Raw genomic sequence first — 14,093 nt, 5'->3', positions numbered from 1 at the left:
GCATTGTAGCGTAGATTATACTTCTTCTCCACACAAATTCAGAGGAAAACATTGCCTCATCTCCTATTATGTAGATATTTTGAAGATCAAGAATTCACATTAAATAATACACAATAAACTTATAAAATATGATGATTTATCCACACAAAACAAATGTGTATATATGTATAGTGTATATATGTACATGATTCTGCTCATACCTTGTACTCAAGTACTATTATGAATGGGACTTTTACCTGTAAGGGAATATTTTTATAGTTTGGTATTACTGCTCTCAGTACTTCTTCCACCACTGCATTAGACATTTTGACATGTTGTAAAAGAAAGAGCACACTAATGAGCCATTCATTTGTAAAACTTGCATCTTTTACACATCTTTTCCAAAAAGTAAGTCAAAATTTGTGCTGTGAAAAAAGCTAGTATGGGACAACTTCTGTCATATGATAATAATAGTTGCATTGGTCTTGCTCGTTTGCCAGAAAAGCGTCTCAAAGAACTAAAACATATAAATTAACGGCGATGCAAATTTGTATGTGTGCATGTGCGTGCAATCTCTCGCACAAACACAGAGGAAGTAGCAGGCTTGTTTGCAACTCTCCGTATTAAGCCAGAGCATCGTTTACATAAAGAGGAAGCCACAAAAGACTGTATGTAGAATGGAGGTGGGATGGGGGAGTACATGATGTCATAGAGGGACAGATCAGGCTTATGTTTTACAAGCTGACAGTAAAGACCCACTTCTGGATGTGAAAGCAAAGCTCAGCCTCTCCATTTACCTGCTCCTACAGCTCTCAGCTATCATGGACATAGTGGTGCAAAACATCTACCTCCTGGTCATCGTCACCCTCATCAGCGTACTTCAGAACGGTGAGAATAAGCAAGAAGCATAGTTTAAAACCTCTAAATCAGTAGTTAAATATGCTTACAGTGTAATGATGTTGGGATGATGTTAATACTCTCTGTGTTTAAGCCTTCTTTGCCCTGAAGGTAGAGAAGGAGTGCATCCGTCAAAATATCCGCACATCTGCCTTTGAACGAGTTTCTTGTGCCAAGTAAGTGCCCTTTCATTCTCAGTTCTTATGCTAATCTAATGAAACATAAAAATCATAGAGATAGGGATGGGGGACTTTCCATGAGATCATACCTCAATGCAAATCAAACCAGCTATTAAGCCAACTGAAATAAAACCATGCCTGTCTCTTGGTACGGTAAAGGGTATGTGATGATATGGGGTAGTTTTAATTCCAAAGGCCAAGGGAACTTTGTCAGAATGCATAGTTTCCTGGATCCATGAAATAACTGGCCTTTAAAAATAAAAATCTGCCTGCTTCTATCAAAAATGATGTATGTGTGTGTATGCATGACCCCTGTATTTTAAGGAAAAACGATTATTGATTTACAATACATTATTCATTCACAGACAATGGGACTTGTGTTTCCTACTATAACTTATTCTCACTCATAAACTTGCCTTTCCCCTATATGTTGCCTCCAATGAGAGGCAGTACTCATTTGCCTGAACACTCCCAGATTAGAGAGCTGGTACAGAGTTCATTTGAATGGTTGCCGGGAAAGCATCAATGATTTATAATTTATATAATTGCATTTTTGTTGATCCCCAGTGGGGAAATTACAGTTTAGACTCTGTAAGAAATCTCTACACACAGGCCTGAAATACACACAAACACACACAAAGACATGCTCAGGAGTCATTCATGAAAAAAATGGAAAGATATCAGAGTGAGACAGCTGCCAGTGCTGGACCAGTGATCTGAGGGGTTGGGGGTTGCGGTGCCTTGCTCAAGAGGAGGTTAATGGGCCTGTTTCTGGCTGGAAATCCTCACCCTGTTCTTTAGTCCATACGGGGAATTGAACCAGAGACTGTTTGCAACCCAACTCCCTACAGACTGAGCTATTAGCATCAGGAAAATGTTCTTTCCTCCAGCCTATTATTTAGGTGACTCATCAGTCTGTGTAAAAGTTAAAGGAGTAAAAACTGCATATATATGTTTGCAATCTGTGGATGGACATCTGAAACTGGTGTTATGCTCGGTCCTGTTTCCATCCAGGGAACACGTGCAACAAAAAAGCAAACTTGTTTCTCAGAATAATGACATTTGCACTTATTGTAAAACCACTTGGCGTATTACGGTTTGCCAACTCAAGACTGCGTTTATCTGACTACTTACAGTGTATTCCTCTTTTCAACAATCAATCAAACAATGACTCAAGTAATTCACAAGTTTACAACAAATTTGTCATGGATTTACCAAAAATGACAAACATTCTCTTGTTCCAGTTTCTCAAATGTCAGGACTTGTTGCTTTTCTCTGTTTCAACAAATACACAACAGCTTGAAATTCAAATCGTATATTTGTAACTGCCACTTCTCAGTCTTTATTCCACTCACTCTATAACTCCATGAGTAACAATGCACTTCCTGTTTTTAAAAGGAAACATTGCCACATCCTGTCCAGTAGGTAATACGAGGATTTCAAATGTTAGCCTCTAAAATGTGATGCAAGCATTTGGTGACTAAAGAACCTTTGTAATATTGTCAAAGGGTTGTAGAGGAAGTAAACGTCTCCTGTACAATAAAATGGTAGAAAAATCAGAAAAAATATATAAAAACTATTTTGTTTAACAAATTAGCGTTTGAGCCCTCTGTTGATGCATGATGTTTCTTTTGATAACTCTCCTGACACGCGTGAGATTAGAAAAGGATTAAGGGACGTGGCTCCGGGTGCAACACACTGCACTGGTTATTGCAAAGTGTTGCATAAGCCAGTACGTGCAGACTCGGCGAGTGGGCTCAATGTTTCCTGGCTTCCCATTTCAACTCTGTTCCTTCAATAATCAGGCAGCCAAACTGGATTTTCTTGCTCATGCACTGTTTTTATCTTTCCCAGCTACTTCTGCTCTGCACTTTCAAAACATTTCCTAACACACAGCCATAGCAACAGGGCCTTAGTTTCAGTCTCCACACTGTCTATGCAACAGTTTGCAGATTGCTTCATAGTTTCTTGTTGCAGGTGACTTCCTCGACATGTGCTAATTACACCTCTTGTTTGCGTGTCTTTCAGTCGTAACTGCATGGATTCTTATCCCACTTTCCTGGCAGTGATGTGGTGTGCCGGTCTGTGTCTTAGTCAAGGTAATCATTGATCAGCTACTCTATGAGAGAGTATTACATATGTATAGATTAGTTCTTCACCTTTATTTGAGAAGCAACATTTAAAATTGCAACTGTAGTAAAATTAGCAACACTTAAACTATATGGCCAAAGGTATGTGGACACTCAAACACACAAAAGTTCCAAAAGCATGGGTATTCATTTGCCTCCAGTCTTCAGAGAAGGCTTTCCACACCATTTTGGGTCCCTGGCTGCAGGGATTTGCTGCCATTCAGCCACATGAGCATTAGAGATTTTAGGCCTGGATGTCGGCCGATTTCACTCAGCTTACATTATCAGTTAGAGTCCTGATTCATCCTAAATGAATTGTATGGGATTGCGTTACAGGAGCAATGATGGGACAAGTCTTTTGTTCTTCTCAGACTGGTTGCTGTCGGTTGATTCTATTGACATAATAAATTCATGTTCAAACAATACTGTATTGTATTTCATTTGCAACTTTAACATATTTAGACTCTTCTGAGCTCAACAAATAATTAACCCAGAAAACTCAGAACTATATTTAACTCCTGCATTTTCATGCAAAAAAAAGTTCACATGTAATAAAACATGTACATTAAACCAGATTATCCCCACTTTGGTCATATTCCTTCAGGATTGTTGACCTTTCATCCACTGCAACTGAACAGCGACTCACATACACAACATATGTAAATACTATTTTATTCCAGTTTTTGTTACCATCTTTAACAAGAGACTCATTACTTACAAAGGAAAGATAACTCGCCATTGCCCCAGAGCTTCAATTCCATAGCATATAAAACTATCCCAATTTCTAAACTGCTGGGAGTTGGAATTTTTTACCCAAACAATGAAGTCAGTTGTCATGTGCATGCTCACCCTCTGCCAGCATTTTCATGGGCTTCACTGATAAGATAAATACATAAAAAGTGACTACATTCTGTTTGTGTCACATTATAGAAGGATCATTGTGTTTTGTATCATAAAGACTTCACTTAAATGGATAAAGGAGCTTTGCCCAAACCGTTAAACACAGCCCCAGATCTAAAGTGGACAGGGGTGTCCACATACCATTGGCCATAAAGTACATTATAAATGAAAGAATGAATGCTTTATTTCAAACATTAAAAATAAAAGTACAATTACAAACACAAACTAAATATTAATTTAACATATCTGAACAGAAACAGGATGAAGCAAAAGCTTATTTGATGCTTCCCCCTTTTTCACAACTCATCATCATAAATAGCTAAATGTTTACATCATAAAGTATTTACATCATATTTAACATGTTTTTTTTTTACAATTTCCTACATAAGCGTATAAGTATACTTATGCACCTAAAGGTAATTTTTTTTCCTAATAAATAAATATTGTAAAAAAATAGATAAATGTGATTGTCAAAACCCTTCCTCTTTCCTGCATTTTGTAAAAACACATTTTTGTACTGTTTTTTTTAACTTTATGAAACCACATGGAGGCTATACATTATTTGTTATGATTTCTCTTTTTCCTGTCATCTGTTTGAAGCTCCTGCTGCCTTTGCTGGGATCATCTATCTTGTAGTCAGGCAGAAGTACTTTGTTGGATACATGGGACAAACCTCTCAAAGGTAAACAAACACAAGCAATCTATGTTGCACCTGTGTGTGTGTGTGTGTGTTAAGAAGCATGGTCTAACAGATATGTACATTTATTTCACCGCAATTCTCCGTAGCACCCCAGGCTACCTGTTTGGAAAACGCATCCTCTTTTTCCTGTTCCTTATGTGCATTGTGGGCATCTTCAACTACATGCTGATGCGCTACTACGGCAGCGACTATAAGGAATACGTGGAAACCATCACCAGCGCTTCATCTGCTCTTCTCCTCATCCCTTAGTGCAGTGTGTGTTACATAATGGCAACAACACTCCACATTTATCTTTTAACTGATGAGAACTTAATTAAAACTCTGTACTCATGTTTTTTGAAAAAGAGAATTTATTGTGTTTGGTAAAAAATAAAATCATCTCATCAACAAATACTGACTCTTTACAACAAAAGTCTACAAGCCTTCAATTCTGCAGTTAAACAGGTCTGAACCATTCAAATCCTCATAAAATAATCAAGTGTTTACTAGCACATTAATATAAAAAAAACTTTAAAAATTCTAGACAAAATATGCCTAAATAATCTTCAAGAAATTCAGAATCAGTCAGTGCTTGTCTGTGGTTTCTAATCACTGAACAGAAGAAGTATGTTGACAAAAAAGCCATTTTAACATAGATCCTGCAGTTCCAAGAAGTAGGCCTGCCATTCACCTGGCAAGTTCCAACCATTTGTCGGTTGACCAAGAAACTTCCTTGAAAATGCAGACCCAGACTCCATCTCCATCAACTGAGTGGATAAACTCCTTTTTTTCTTCTTGCTCTCCAACCACTGCTGGCTCATGTCAGTCTCAACTTCAATGGTAAGAGATATGAGCAGAGAAGACGAGTTAGACAAATGTCTGTGCACGCTGACAAATACAGAAAAAAATTATTTTAGGTTCCATATGTGTTTTTGTTATGTCATGAATGTGAAAATGAACTGCTACCTTCTCTTTCAGCTCTTTCAGCGAAGAAATCAGCCCAATTACAAAAGCTGGTCGGTCTCATGTTGCCTGAGCTCAATACTATACATGAGCTCACCCAGTTGCGCTGGGTAAAGGATACTGATAGCCAGGCTCTCATTCGCTAGCAGCTAGCCAATTAGAGTCAAGCAGCTTAGCTCCTTGAATATTAATGAGAACTGGCACAAATTGAGCTGAGGTTTCCTGTAGGCTTTCTATACCACGCTAGAATGACTTGAAACAAGGTAACCGTATTTACACAAAAAGGTCCATGGTAGAACTTTAAACATTACCACAAAGTAATGAAATACGTGTGGCGGCGCACCTTTAAGGTCACAATTATTGTGATAGGAAGAATAAGAAATACTTACATTAAATTTTCTTTTGCTAAACCCAAACCAGTGTGGGAAGTCAAAGAGAGCATCAGAGTAGTATTTGAGGGTGAAGGAGGCGTCTCTCCACACAGGTTTGACTTTTATGGGTTTGTCCGTTATGGTGTGGAGTTTTTTTGCTGCCCAGCTCTCCAGTAGTTCAGTCAAGTCAATCTGTAATAAGGAAAAGTCACTTTCAATGCCAAAGTACGAAACACGGTAACTCCTGGAATGTACTAAACAACATAAAAGTGACAGAAAGAGCACAAATTGCTACTTACATCCACCCTGTAGCTTTCCCCAGCAACAGAGGAGATGGTCCAGTCCAGGCCTCTCTCCATCTGCCACTTGATGAAAGGATTGCTGCCGTCTATGGACACCACAAACTGCTTCAGCACTGATTTAGAGTTGAAGATAATTTATGAGTAAAACAAGAGAGAAAACGGTGAGTAGAGAGTGCAGGAAATATGTTGTCATGTGGCACAAGTAGGCCTACTGTGCAGCCATTGTAATTTCTCTACCCCACCCATTGCAAATATCCCAAGTTTAGGACATAAGTTAGCCATGCCACACCAAACTGCAAGACCCATTTAGCAGCAGAGCTGACTACACACTGGGTTCAAAATTACAATTTTGTGCAAGCTAAAAATGCCAGTGGTGCCGTTGATGACCTTTTTTCTTTACTGTGTAATTATTTTAGTGTAATTACACAAAAACCTTTTTTCTGAGTCATGCTGAGGTCATATGGTAAAATGGGTATAGTTTAGGTTACCTCGAGCTTTATCTGCTGCCTTTTTGCCGGTCTCAGAAAAGTTGTCTTCGCAGGCAGACATCAGTAAATATATCCTCTTAGTCAGCAGACTCTTTCTCATGCTTGTGTATTCCCATAAATTGTGCATTTTAACTTCCCTGTTTAAAAACAAATCAGACATTTTCATGCGAGTTATTTTTTACAGTCTGCCTATTATATGCGTGTATTTATAAGGCCGTGCATCATCCCATGCAGTAGACTTGCTTTCCTCACCTTCCCAGCGACTTCTGGAAAACTATTTTCCCTCTGCAAGACTCGAAGTCATCGATGAGCACCAAGCTCTTCTCCGGCTCGCTGTGCACTCGGTACCCCGAGCAGAGAAGCTCCACGGAGAAAGCGGCCGGAGGCTCTCTCAGGAACTCTTCCACTTCTGTCACTTCCATCCAGCTGTGTAACACTTGGTTGATCGTCATGGTGCCACACGTTCCTCCTGTAGGCCTACGTCCTCCTGCTGCTGTTTAAGTTGCCTGTCTCAAATCTGCAGCTTTAATAACCACGGTAAAGTTACAGTTTACACCATAGATGAGACTTCCGGTCTTCTTTGGCCAAAATAAAGCCCCTAATTAGGATCGTTCAAGTCGTTTAAAAGGCAAAAACACCAACCATCTCCGTGCTCTAGCTTCTCAAATGTGAAGATGTGCTGCTTTGGTTTACTCTAGGCATATGGCATTGTTATTATAATATATTTGATAATACATTTAAATGCATTAATTTGTAGTCCTGGTATTGAGCGGTAAATTAATCTTTTAGTCAGTCAGTCGATTTAGATTCACATGTTTCACTATTTACTGACATTTACCAACAAACACCAAACTATTAATAGAAAAAAATAATATTAAGGAAGGCTACAAAAGTAAGAACACTCAAAGAAATTTTGCTTAAAAGTTCAAATCAAATGATGTTATGTGTAACATTATCCAGATGTTACAAATTGTTAGATAATGTCTAAAAAAATACATGTAGCCTATAAGTCCTCAGACATCTTATGTTTCCTATTATTATTGTTTTTTTCCAGATTGTTTTTTATTTTGAAAGCAAATGTATTTACTTCCCTGGAGGGTAAGAACGGGTATGACAGAGCTCTTCCGAGGATATTTTTGAGGACTTTACTATTTTATCAAGGAGCCTGACATGGCTGGTTGGCTCTTCCCTATACATAAACACATACACAACACAGAAACATAAATAAGTGGGCAAGTAAAGTAAACGATAATGATAAATAAACAATTATGATAACAAAACAAATTCCAAAAGTCTGACAGACTTTTCTTATAAAGTGGCATATTTTATCAATAAGCAATGTTTGCTTAGACCTTTTCAGATGAATACATGTAGGCCTACTTACAACAGTTTTCTTCATTAAATAACACACCAGACAGAGTCCAAAATAGATCAATCAATCAATTTAGCTCTTGTTTTATTGCTGCTAATAACTGTATGATAAAGTTCAACTTTATCCTGTGGTTTTAGAGTGAATAATAGCAGTTTCTCCTTTATCTTATTTACATTTTCCTCAAAACGTTCAAGCTGACACAGCTCTCTCTCTCGTTTGGATTTCTTTCGGTTAAGTTCACTTTATTTGCACACAAATGTGAACACTCACAGCTGTGGTCTCACAGCAGAACCAGGCCATTTAATTTGCGTGGCGAAGACGTCTAGGTTTAGACTCAGTGGTCAGAAAAAACGTTACCTACAACAGAAACCATGCTTTCAGCTTCCTTTTTGGATACCTTTACCTCATTTGAGACTGTATAATACCTTCCCTATATTGGTTACAAACTACAATACCCCACCTTGCCCATAAACAAACTTTTGTACAGCTCATAAAATCCAGTTTATCTTCAGTTGTTTATTGTCTATTTATTTGTGCGATGCTAACCGCTGGCCTCTATGTGGAGGGCAGACATAGACTGTGCTGCTCTAAGATCAGAACAGACATTAAATTCAATGCAGCTTTTGTAGATCTGCAGGATTGAGAAGGAAAAGTTAAAAATTGTAACTACTAACGGTTTGTCTGGTCTAATGGACTCCTCTGCTGCACTGTTGTTTTGTCATGAATCAAACAGATGTAAAGGTACATTACCATTATCTATACCCTGTACCTAAAGTACTCAGCAAAATGGCCTTTGTCAGTGTTATATTATCATGTAATACTGGATTATTAAAATTGAAAAAAAACATGTAAGCAGCAAATTTTTACTATAATATATAGGCAACTGTTGAGAAGTCTACTAACCTATAGATCTTGTTCTCTTCTTGTTAAATAGCCTAGCTGTCAAGTAGGCTACCTGTAGTGGAGTAAATTGTACAATATTTGTCTTTGAATTGTTGTGAAGTAGAATAATAATAATAATATCAATGCTCAAAAAATGTAGGCCTACCTCCAGTAAATAATGTTTCACAACTGATGAGCTTACATTAGGGCACAATATCATTCTATTGTACAGAATGTCATGGTAGTAACCTAATATACCAGTTACCGCTAGGGGTCGCTACAGCTCCACACTAACAGTCACTCCAGTCGAACACAGACAGAGTTCTGCCAGTGCAGGAATGTAGCTAACCACTTTCTTCAATTCGCCATTAAAAGACGGTGATTTCGCACGAAAAACTGCAGCCACTGGAACCATGTCACACCGTAATGCGGTGAATGGATGCAGACTGGTTGCTGTGCTTCTGCTTTTGCTTGGTAAGTGGGGTCAATCCATGCCCTGCCAAGACAGCTAGCTATACCGCTAGCACTGAGAAGGAGACCATAGACAGTTAGAGACAAACTGCGTCAAGCCGCCTGAAAAAAACCGGAAGTTGGATGGATTTAGCCTTCAAAGCGAACTTATAAATGTAATTAAACAAGACATGGAGTGCATTACACTTGGAAAGATGTAGCAATAAATATATTTACTGATAAATCACCCACTCGAGTTATTTTCCATTGACAGGATGGTACTTGTTTCGCTCCAAAATAACTTACGTTTTATTTTTAATGTCAAAACAGGAACTGGTAAATTTATAGTGAATAGCTTGACGCACCATTAACAAATGCTGGTCATCCTATTATTTTGTACAGTCTATGGTTCCCATAGGGTTTTGTACTACACTTCACATTAATCTGTAACCCCGGGCTGTATGTTGATATGGGTGGAAATGTACTGTACATTTATTTATAGATTTATTTTCTTGAAATATGAAATGATAGCCAAAAGGAAAACATTTTCAACATATGAATTTGTTTTCTTCCTAGTATGGCAGTTTTATGCAATCATAGCATGCAACTGCTGTTTAGATTTGCCTCTTGATTATACACACAGTACCTTCCTTCTATATACTGTAGATTGACAAAACATCAAATCAGCAGAATCATTGAACAACTGTATGAGTCACCTGCGTGAGTGGAAGGGCCTTGAACAAGGAAATACTAAACACTTGATGGTTCAGGAACCGCATGGGCAATTTCTCACCTCAATTTTGCTGCATTTATAAGCATGTTTGTTGTTGGTGGTTGGATTAGAAGAAATTCAGCATCTCTAGATCATGTTCTTCTGGTTTGGAAAAAATAATTTACAGTTACATCAAATCTGTCTCAAAAAAAGTATTAATGGACTTTTTAGGCTACAAATAACGGCGTAATTGCACTTTCCAGCCATATCTCTACCCTCGGCATAGATTGACATGCTTATATACACCATTATACGTGTTGCCCCTATAAGGAGGATATGTTTACCATCACAAATACACACTGTACAGCTGCCCTGCTTTTAAAGTCTGTTTTGAGGGTTTTTGGGGGATTAAAAGTCTTAGTTGTCTCTTGTTAGGATAATTATAAGAGGTGTTGGTGCAGACATGACTCTACTACTGCAGCTGAGTCTGCTACTGTTGGGGCTGTACTTGCACCACTATTAAGTGTCATACTACTTCGGTTGTGTCAAGATTTTAAAAGTTAGTTAAAGTGGTTCCTTTTTGCAATAATATACACATGTTATACTTGTTGTATTTGCATTTGCTTTAAACAAGTATTTCCTGTACTGGTGTCTAGTTGTTTTGGATTTTGAGTGCCAGATATGTCCCAAAGTTCAAGGTGACATATTCAGTCCAATACCCTATTACTTTATTACCCTATTACCCTAAACTATTAAAATAATATAACACAGTGATTAACTGGCTACTTGTGACGCAGTCAGCACAACTAACAATGAATTTTGATGAGATATTCCTTCTTCTTTTCGGACCGCATTAAGGTGCCTCTGCTGGAGACAAACACATGCGTCGTGCTCATGTAAGTGCCGCTCCGGTTTCCTGCTGTGATTATGCTTTATCATGTGGCTCAGCCGTGTGTGTCAGACTTAACGACAATCTCTTTGACTCCCTGCAGGCTGCAGAGCACCAGGAGCATACGGCACACAGCTCTGTTGGTGAGTGAGGGATTTCAATGCAGATGGTCTGATCATGTGTTGTCGACAGTGAGACAGGGTGCATATTAATAACATTTGATTTAATCCAGAGTGTGAATGAAAAGCTCAGCCCAGACACCAACATCTTTAAGATTGTTCATTAAAATAAATACATCTGAGGGTAAGAGGATGTCATGGACTCATAAATTAAGTTATGTTATATGCTGTTTGTTTAGTCCTTACATAAACGGAAGTGTACACATGTTAAGTTGTAGTTTTACAAGTTATGTGTTAGACTATTCTTTGGCAGGGCGCAGTGACTGTGGAGTTTTCCTGGCAAGAAAACAAATGAGTTCACAAATTCTTGTTTCTTTGCATCGTGTCTCTTTGCATTTCCTATATTTGGCATTATTATAACTTTGTTTGTCCACCTTTTATCTCAGGATTGGACAAGGTGGTGTTAGTGATCCAGAGTCAGAGGAACTCCTTCCACGCCCGCCGAGGCGGTCAGAGAAAGGTGGAAGTTCTGAAGCAGGCAGCTGAGATGGGAAAGGTAACATGTGGAAGACAGACGATTAGCACCATTGCTGGGTTTAGATCTTGGCTCTGGTCTTTGTGTGGGTGTGTGTGTGTGCGTGCGTGTCAGTTATGTGAGTAAAAGCTTTCACTTCACAAATCTCACACATCACTCTGGTCTTGTGTAAAATTATAGCTCAGTGGTTCCGTACATTTTCCTCGCCAAGGCCCCTAATCTGACACAAATTAAAGCATGGACCCCCATTTAATAAGATTTTGTCCCAGGGTCTCCAACCTGGTAGGATTTTGCTTTTAGATGCTTTATTACAGAAAAAGTATGAACCCAAGATAAAAAATAGTCATACATTTTGTTACTTATGGATGGAATTATAGTCAAAATAAATGATTCCCCTTTTTGGCCGGACTCCACTTTGAAAACCACTCCTATAGCTAACAGTGACCAACTCATTATCGTTATCAAACTCTGACAGCTTGTTGTCCGACTGACGTATGTGTTTTCTTTGTTTTGTCATACAGTAAATCATAGTTACACAGCTGTGGTCATAATGTTGCTTAAATACTGGCAGCAGCATCTCATTTTTAATGTTAGTGCTTTATTTACACAGATTTATATCCACGTTAACATTTATATAGCAATAAACACATGCTTTTTATTGTTATTGGCTGTAAGTGCAGGCTTTTAATCCAACACGTCAGGGCCAATGATGCATCTTTTCAGCCTCATCGTACCAACCTCAATAAAGAGTTGCCTCAGAGCTGCGGTCTCAGCTCATTTCGCCCACATCTTACCACAACACTTAGAGATATTAACCCCATCTCACGCCCTCAGAATCTGAGGTGGACCTGAGAAGAGATGTGCTTGTATTTTAACTTTCAATGTGTAGATGTACTGTATGTGTGGATATAAAGTAACCATACTTTAATACCAAAGTGTATATGTCTATTTACAAAGTGGATAAATAAACATATTCTTCATATGGCAAAATGTCACTTTTAGATGTTGCATTTATTAGGTATAATAAATGCAACATTAGGTTTGACAAAACTAATGTAGTCTAATACAGCAGTTGTGCAAAAATCCTGCCTCATGAAGGTTACAATGTTCAGTTTTTGTTGAAACTCTTTAAACAAGATGTGGATACAACTGATCATTTTAAAGGCTGCGTTTCGTGGTGCTCTTGAATTGCATTGCGTTATACTGACAAGTGTTTCTATTTTTTTGGGTGTGGGCTAATAAAACAGAAACACCTGAATTATGAAATGCTTAGCTTAATGACAGTGAGTCCGGCACGACGGTCCTGTTTTATTGACATAATGAACATGTTTCAGTTGCTTCGGTTAGCCGGCAGCCAGGAAAGGCCCTGTCATTGTCACCTATCAAAAACTATTGACTTTGCTTTTTGTCACCCTTTTACACTTTGGGGACTTGATCACTGTCTCGACAAATAATAAGCAGACGCTGACTCATTTCACAACTATTCTCGGCTATACTTTTCAATCCCGCCAATTATGTTTCTGTCAGTGCTGTGACCATGCATTGAAGAGATTTGTGAGTTCTTCTGTATGAGTCAGAGAGGAGGGAGTTGTAAAAACAGAAACCTCCAAATCAACTATTTTCCCTTGTTCTGTCCTTTTTGTGAGCCTGTCATTGTCAAAATGATAATGATATTTAACATTTCAAAAAGTAAAACCGCAGGATGTGCCTCGCCACCCGCCAGCCAGTCTAGGTGTATTTGGCAGATCATCTGTCAGTGTCAGTCAGTGCAGCATGTATCATTTCCCCTACAAAGTGACTTAAGTTAATACTTCCTGTATCTTTTTACAAGGAATGTATAAACAAAAGAAAGTGATTTATGTACTTTTGGTTAATCTCTGAAAACAGTTTATTCTGAAAGCCCATGCATGCTTTTCTCACTTCTGTTATTAGCATCCCTAAGGGAGACGATCACCCTTTACAGTGCCCCCTGGTGGTAAACAATTCACACCGTCCTCCAGCAAGACCTTTGTTGTCTTTATTGTCTTGGGATAAATCGTGTTACTCAAAGCCCTCAGTTTTTATTTTCATGTGAGATCTTTTTGAAAAACTGGAAAGTAATTTAAAAGAGATGATTTCAATGTGATTTAACACTTAAATTCACCCATGTTTGTTTTTTGATAGACCCAAGGTGTGTAGTTAGATAGATTTTCATGAACATGTTTGGCTTATCACCCCACCATCATACTATTATCTCTTACCTCTCTG

General features: G+C 38.3%; 3 protein-coding genes across 4 annotated transcripts in view; 2 read left to right on the top strand and 1 right to left on the bottom strand.

Annotated features, from left to right (window-relative positions):
* Positions 1-589: 589 nt before the first annotated feature.
* Positions 590-5,175, top strand: alox5ap (arachidonate 5-lipoxygenase-activating protein). The gene is made up of 5 exons (XM_034890925.1): positions 590-867; positions 971-1,052; positions 3,084-3,154; positions 4,685-4,766; positions 4,871-5,175. The coding sequence occupies exons 1-5, from the start codon at positions 801-803 to the stop codon at positions 5,031-5,033; spliced, it is 465 nt and encodes a 154-aa protein (XP_034746816.1). The 5' UTR covers positions 590-800; the 3' UTR covers positions 5,034-5,175.
* Positions 5,176-5,555: 380 nt separating this feature from the next.
* On the bottom strand, positions 5,556-7,442 carry LOC117956075 (mesenteric estrogen-dependent adipogenesis protein-like). 2 transcript variants are annotated; one of them, XM_034890924.1, is made up of 5 exons: positions 7,140-7,442; positions 6,888-7,024; positions 6,397-6,485; positions 6,116-6,289; positions 5,556-5,595 (listed from the first exon to the last, which is right to left on the bottom strand). In XM_034890924.1, the coding sequence occupies exons 1-5, from the start codon at positions 7,337-7,339 to the stop codon at positions 5,581-5,583; spliced, it is 615 nt and encodes a 204-aa protein (XP_034746815.1). In that variant the 5' UTR covers positions 7,340-7,442; the 3' UTR covers positions 5,556-5,580. The 2 variants fall into 2 exon arrangements, with proteins under 2 accessions (XP_034746815.1, XP_034746814.1); XM_034890923.1 differs by having other exon boundaries at positions 6,397-6,512; positions 7,140-7,438.
* Positions 7,443-9,424: 1,982 nt separating this feature from the next.
* Positions 9,425-14,093, top strand: part of b3glctb (beta 3-glucosyltransferase b) — an 18,675-nt gene continuing 14,006 nt past the window's right edge. Inside the window, exons 1-4 of the mRNA XM_034890922.1 lie at positions 9,425-9,615; positions 11,162-11,199; positions 11,296-11,335; positions 11,758-11,867. Coding sequence (XP_034746813.1) covers positions 9,555-9,615; positions 11,162-11,199; positions 11,296-11,335; positions 11,758-11,867 — 249 coding nt within the window. The 5' untranslated portion in view covers positions 9,425-9,554. The remainder of the gene's footprint in view (positions 9,616-11,161; positions 11,200-11,295; positions 11,336-11,757; positions 11,868-14,093) is intronic.

This window comes from Etheostoma cragini, chromosome 13 (genome assembly GCF_013103735.1).
Source record: "Etheostoma cragini isolate CJK2018 chromosome 13, CSU_Ecrag_1.0, whole genome shotgun sequence".
In the NCBI taxonomy this organism is placed as follows: Eukaryota; Metazoa; Chordata; class Actinopteri; order Perciformes; family Percidae; genus Etheostoma; species Etheostoma cragini.
This window is presented reverse-complemented; position numbering and strand designations above follow the sequence as displayed.

Bases quoted from the DNA above. Each gene is read 5' to 3' on its own strand.
- alox5ap (XM_034890925.1), top strand. From the start codon at position 801: ATGGACATAGTGGTGCAAAACATCTACCTCCTGGTCATCGTCACCCTC. The intron at 1,053-3,083 runs GTAAGTGCCCTT...CGTGTCTTTCAG, and splicing joins GAACGAGTTTCTTGTGCCAA to TCGTAACTGCATGGATTCTT. The intron at 4,767-4,870 runs GTAAACAAACAC...AATTCTCCGTAG, and splicing joins ATGGGACAAACCTCTCAAAG to CACCCCAGGCTACCTGTTTG.
- LOC117956075 (XM_034890923.1), bottom strand. From the start codon at position 7,339: ATGACGATCAACCAAGTGTTACACAGCTGGATGGAAGTGACAGAAGTG. The intron at 7,025-7,139 runs GTGAGGAAAGCA...GTTTTTAAACAG, and splicing joins TTCCAGAAGTCGCTGGGAAG to GGAAGTTAAAATGCACAATT. The intron at 6,290-6,396 runs GTAAGTAGCAAT...TCCTTATTACAG, and splicing joins GGGAAAGCTACAGGGTGGAT to ATTGACTTGACTGAACTACT.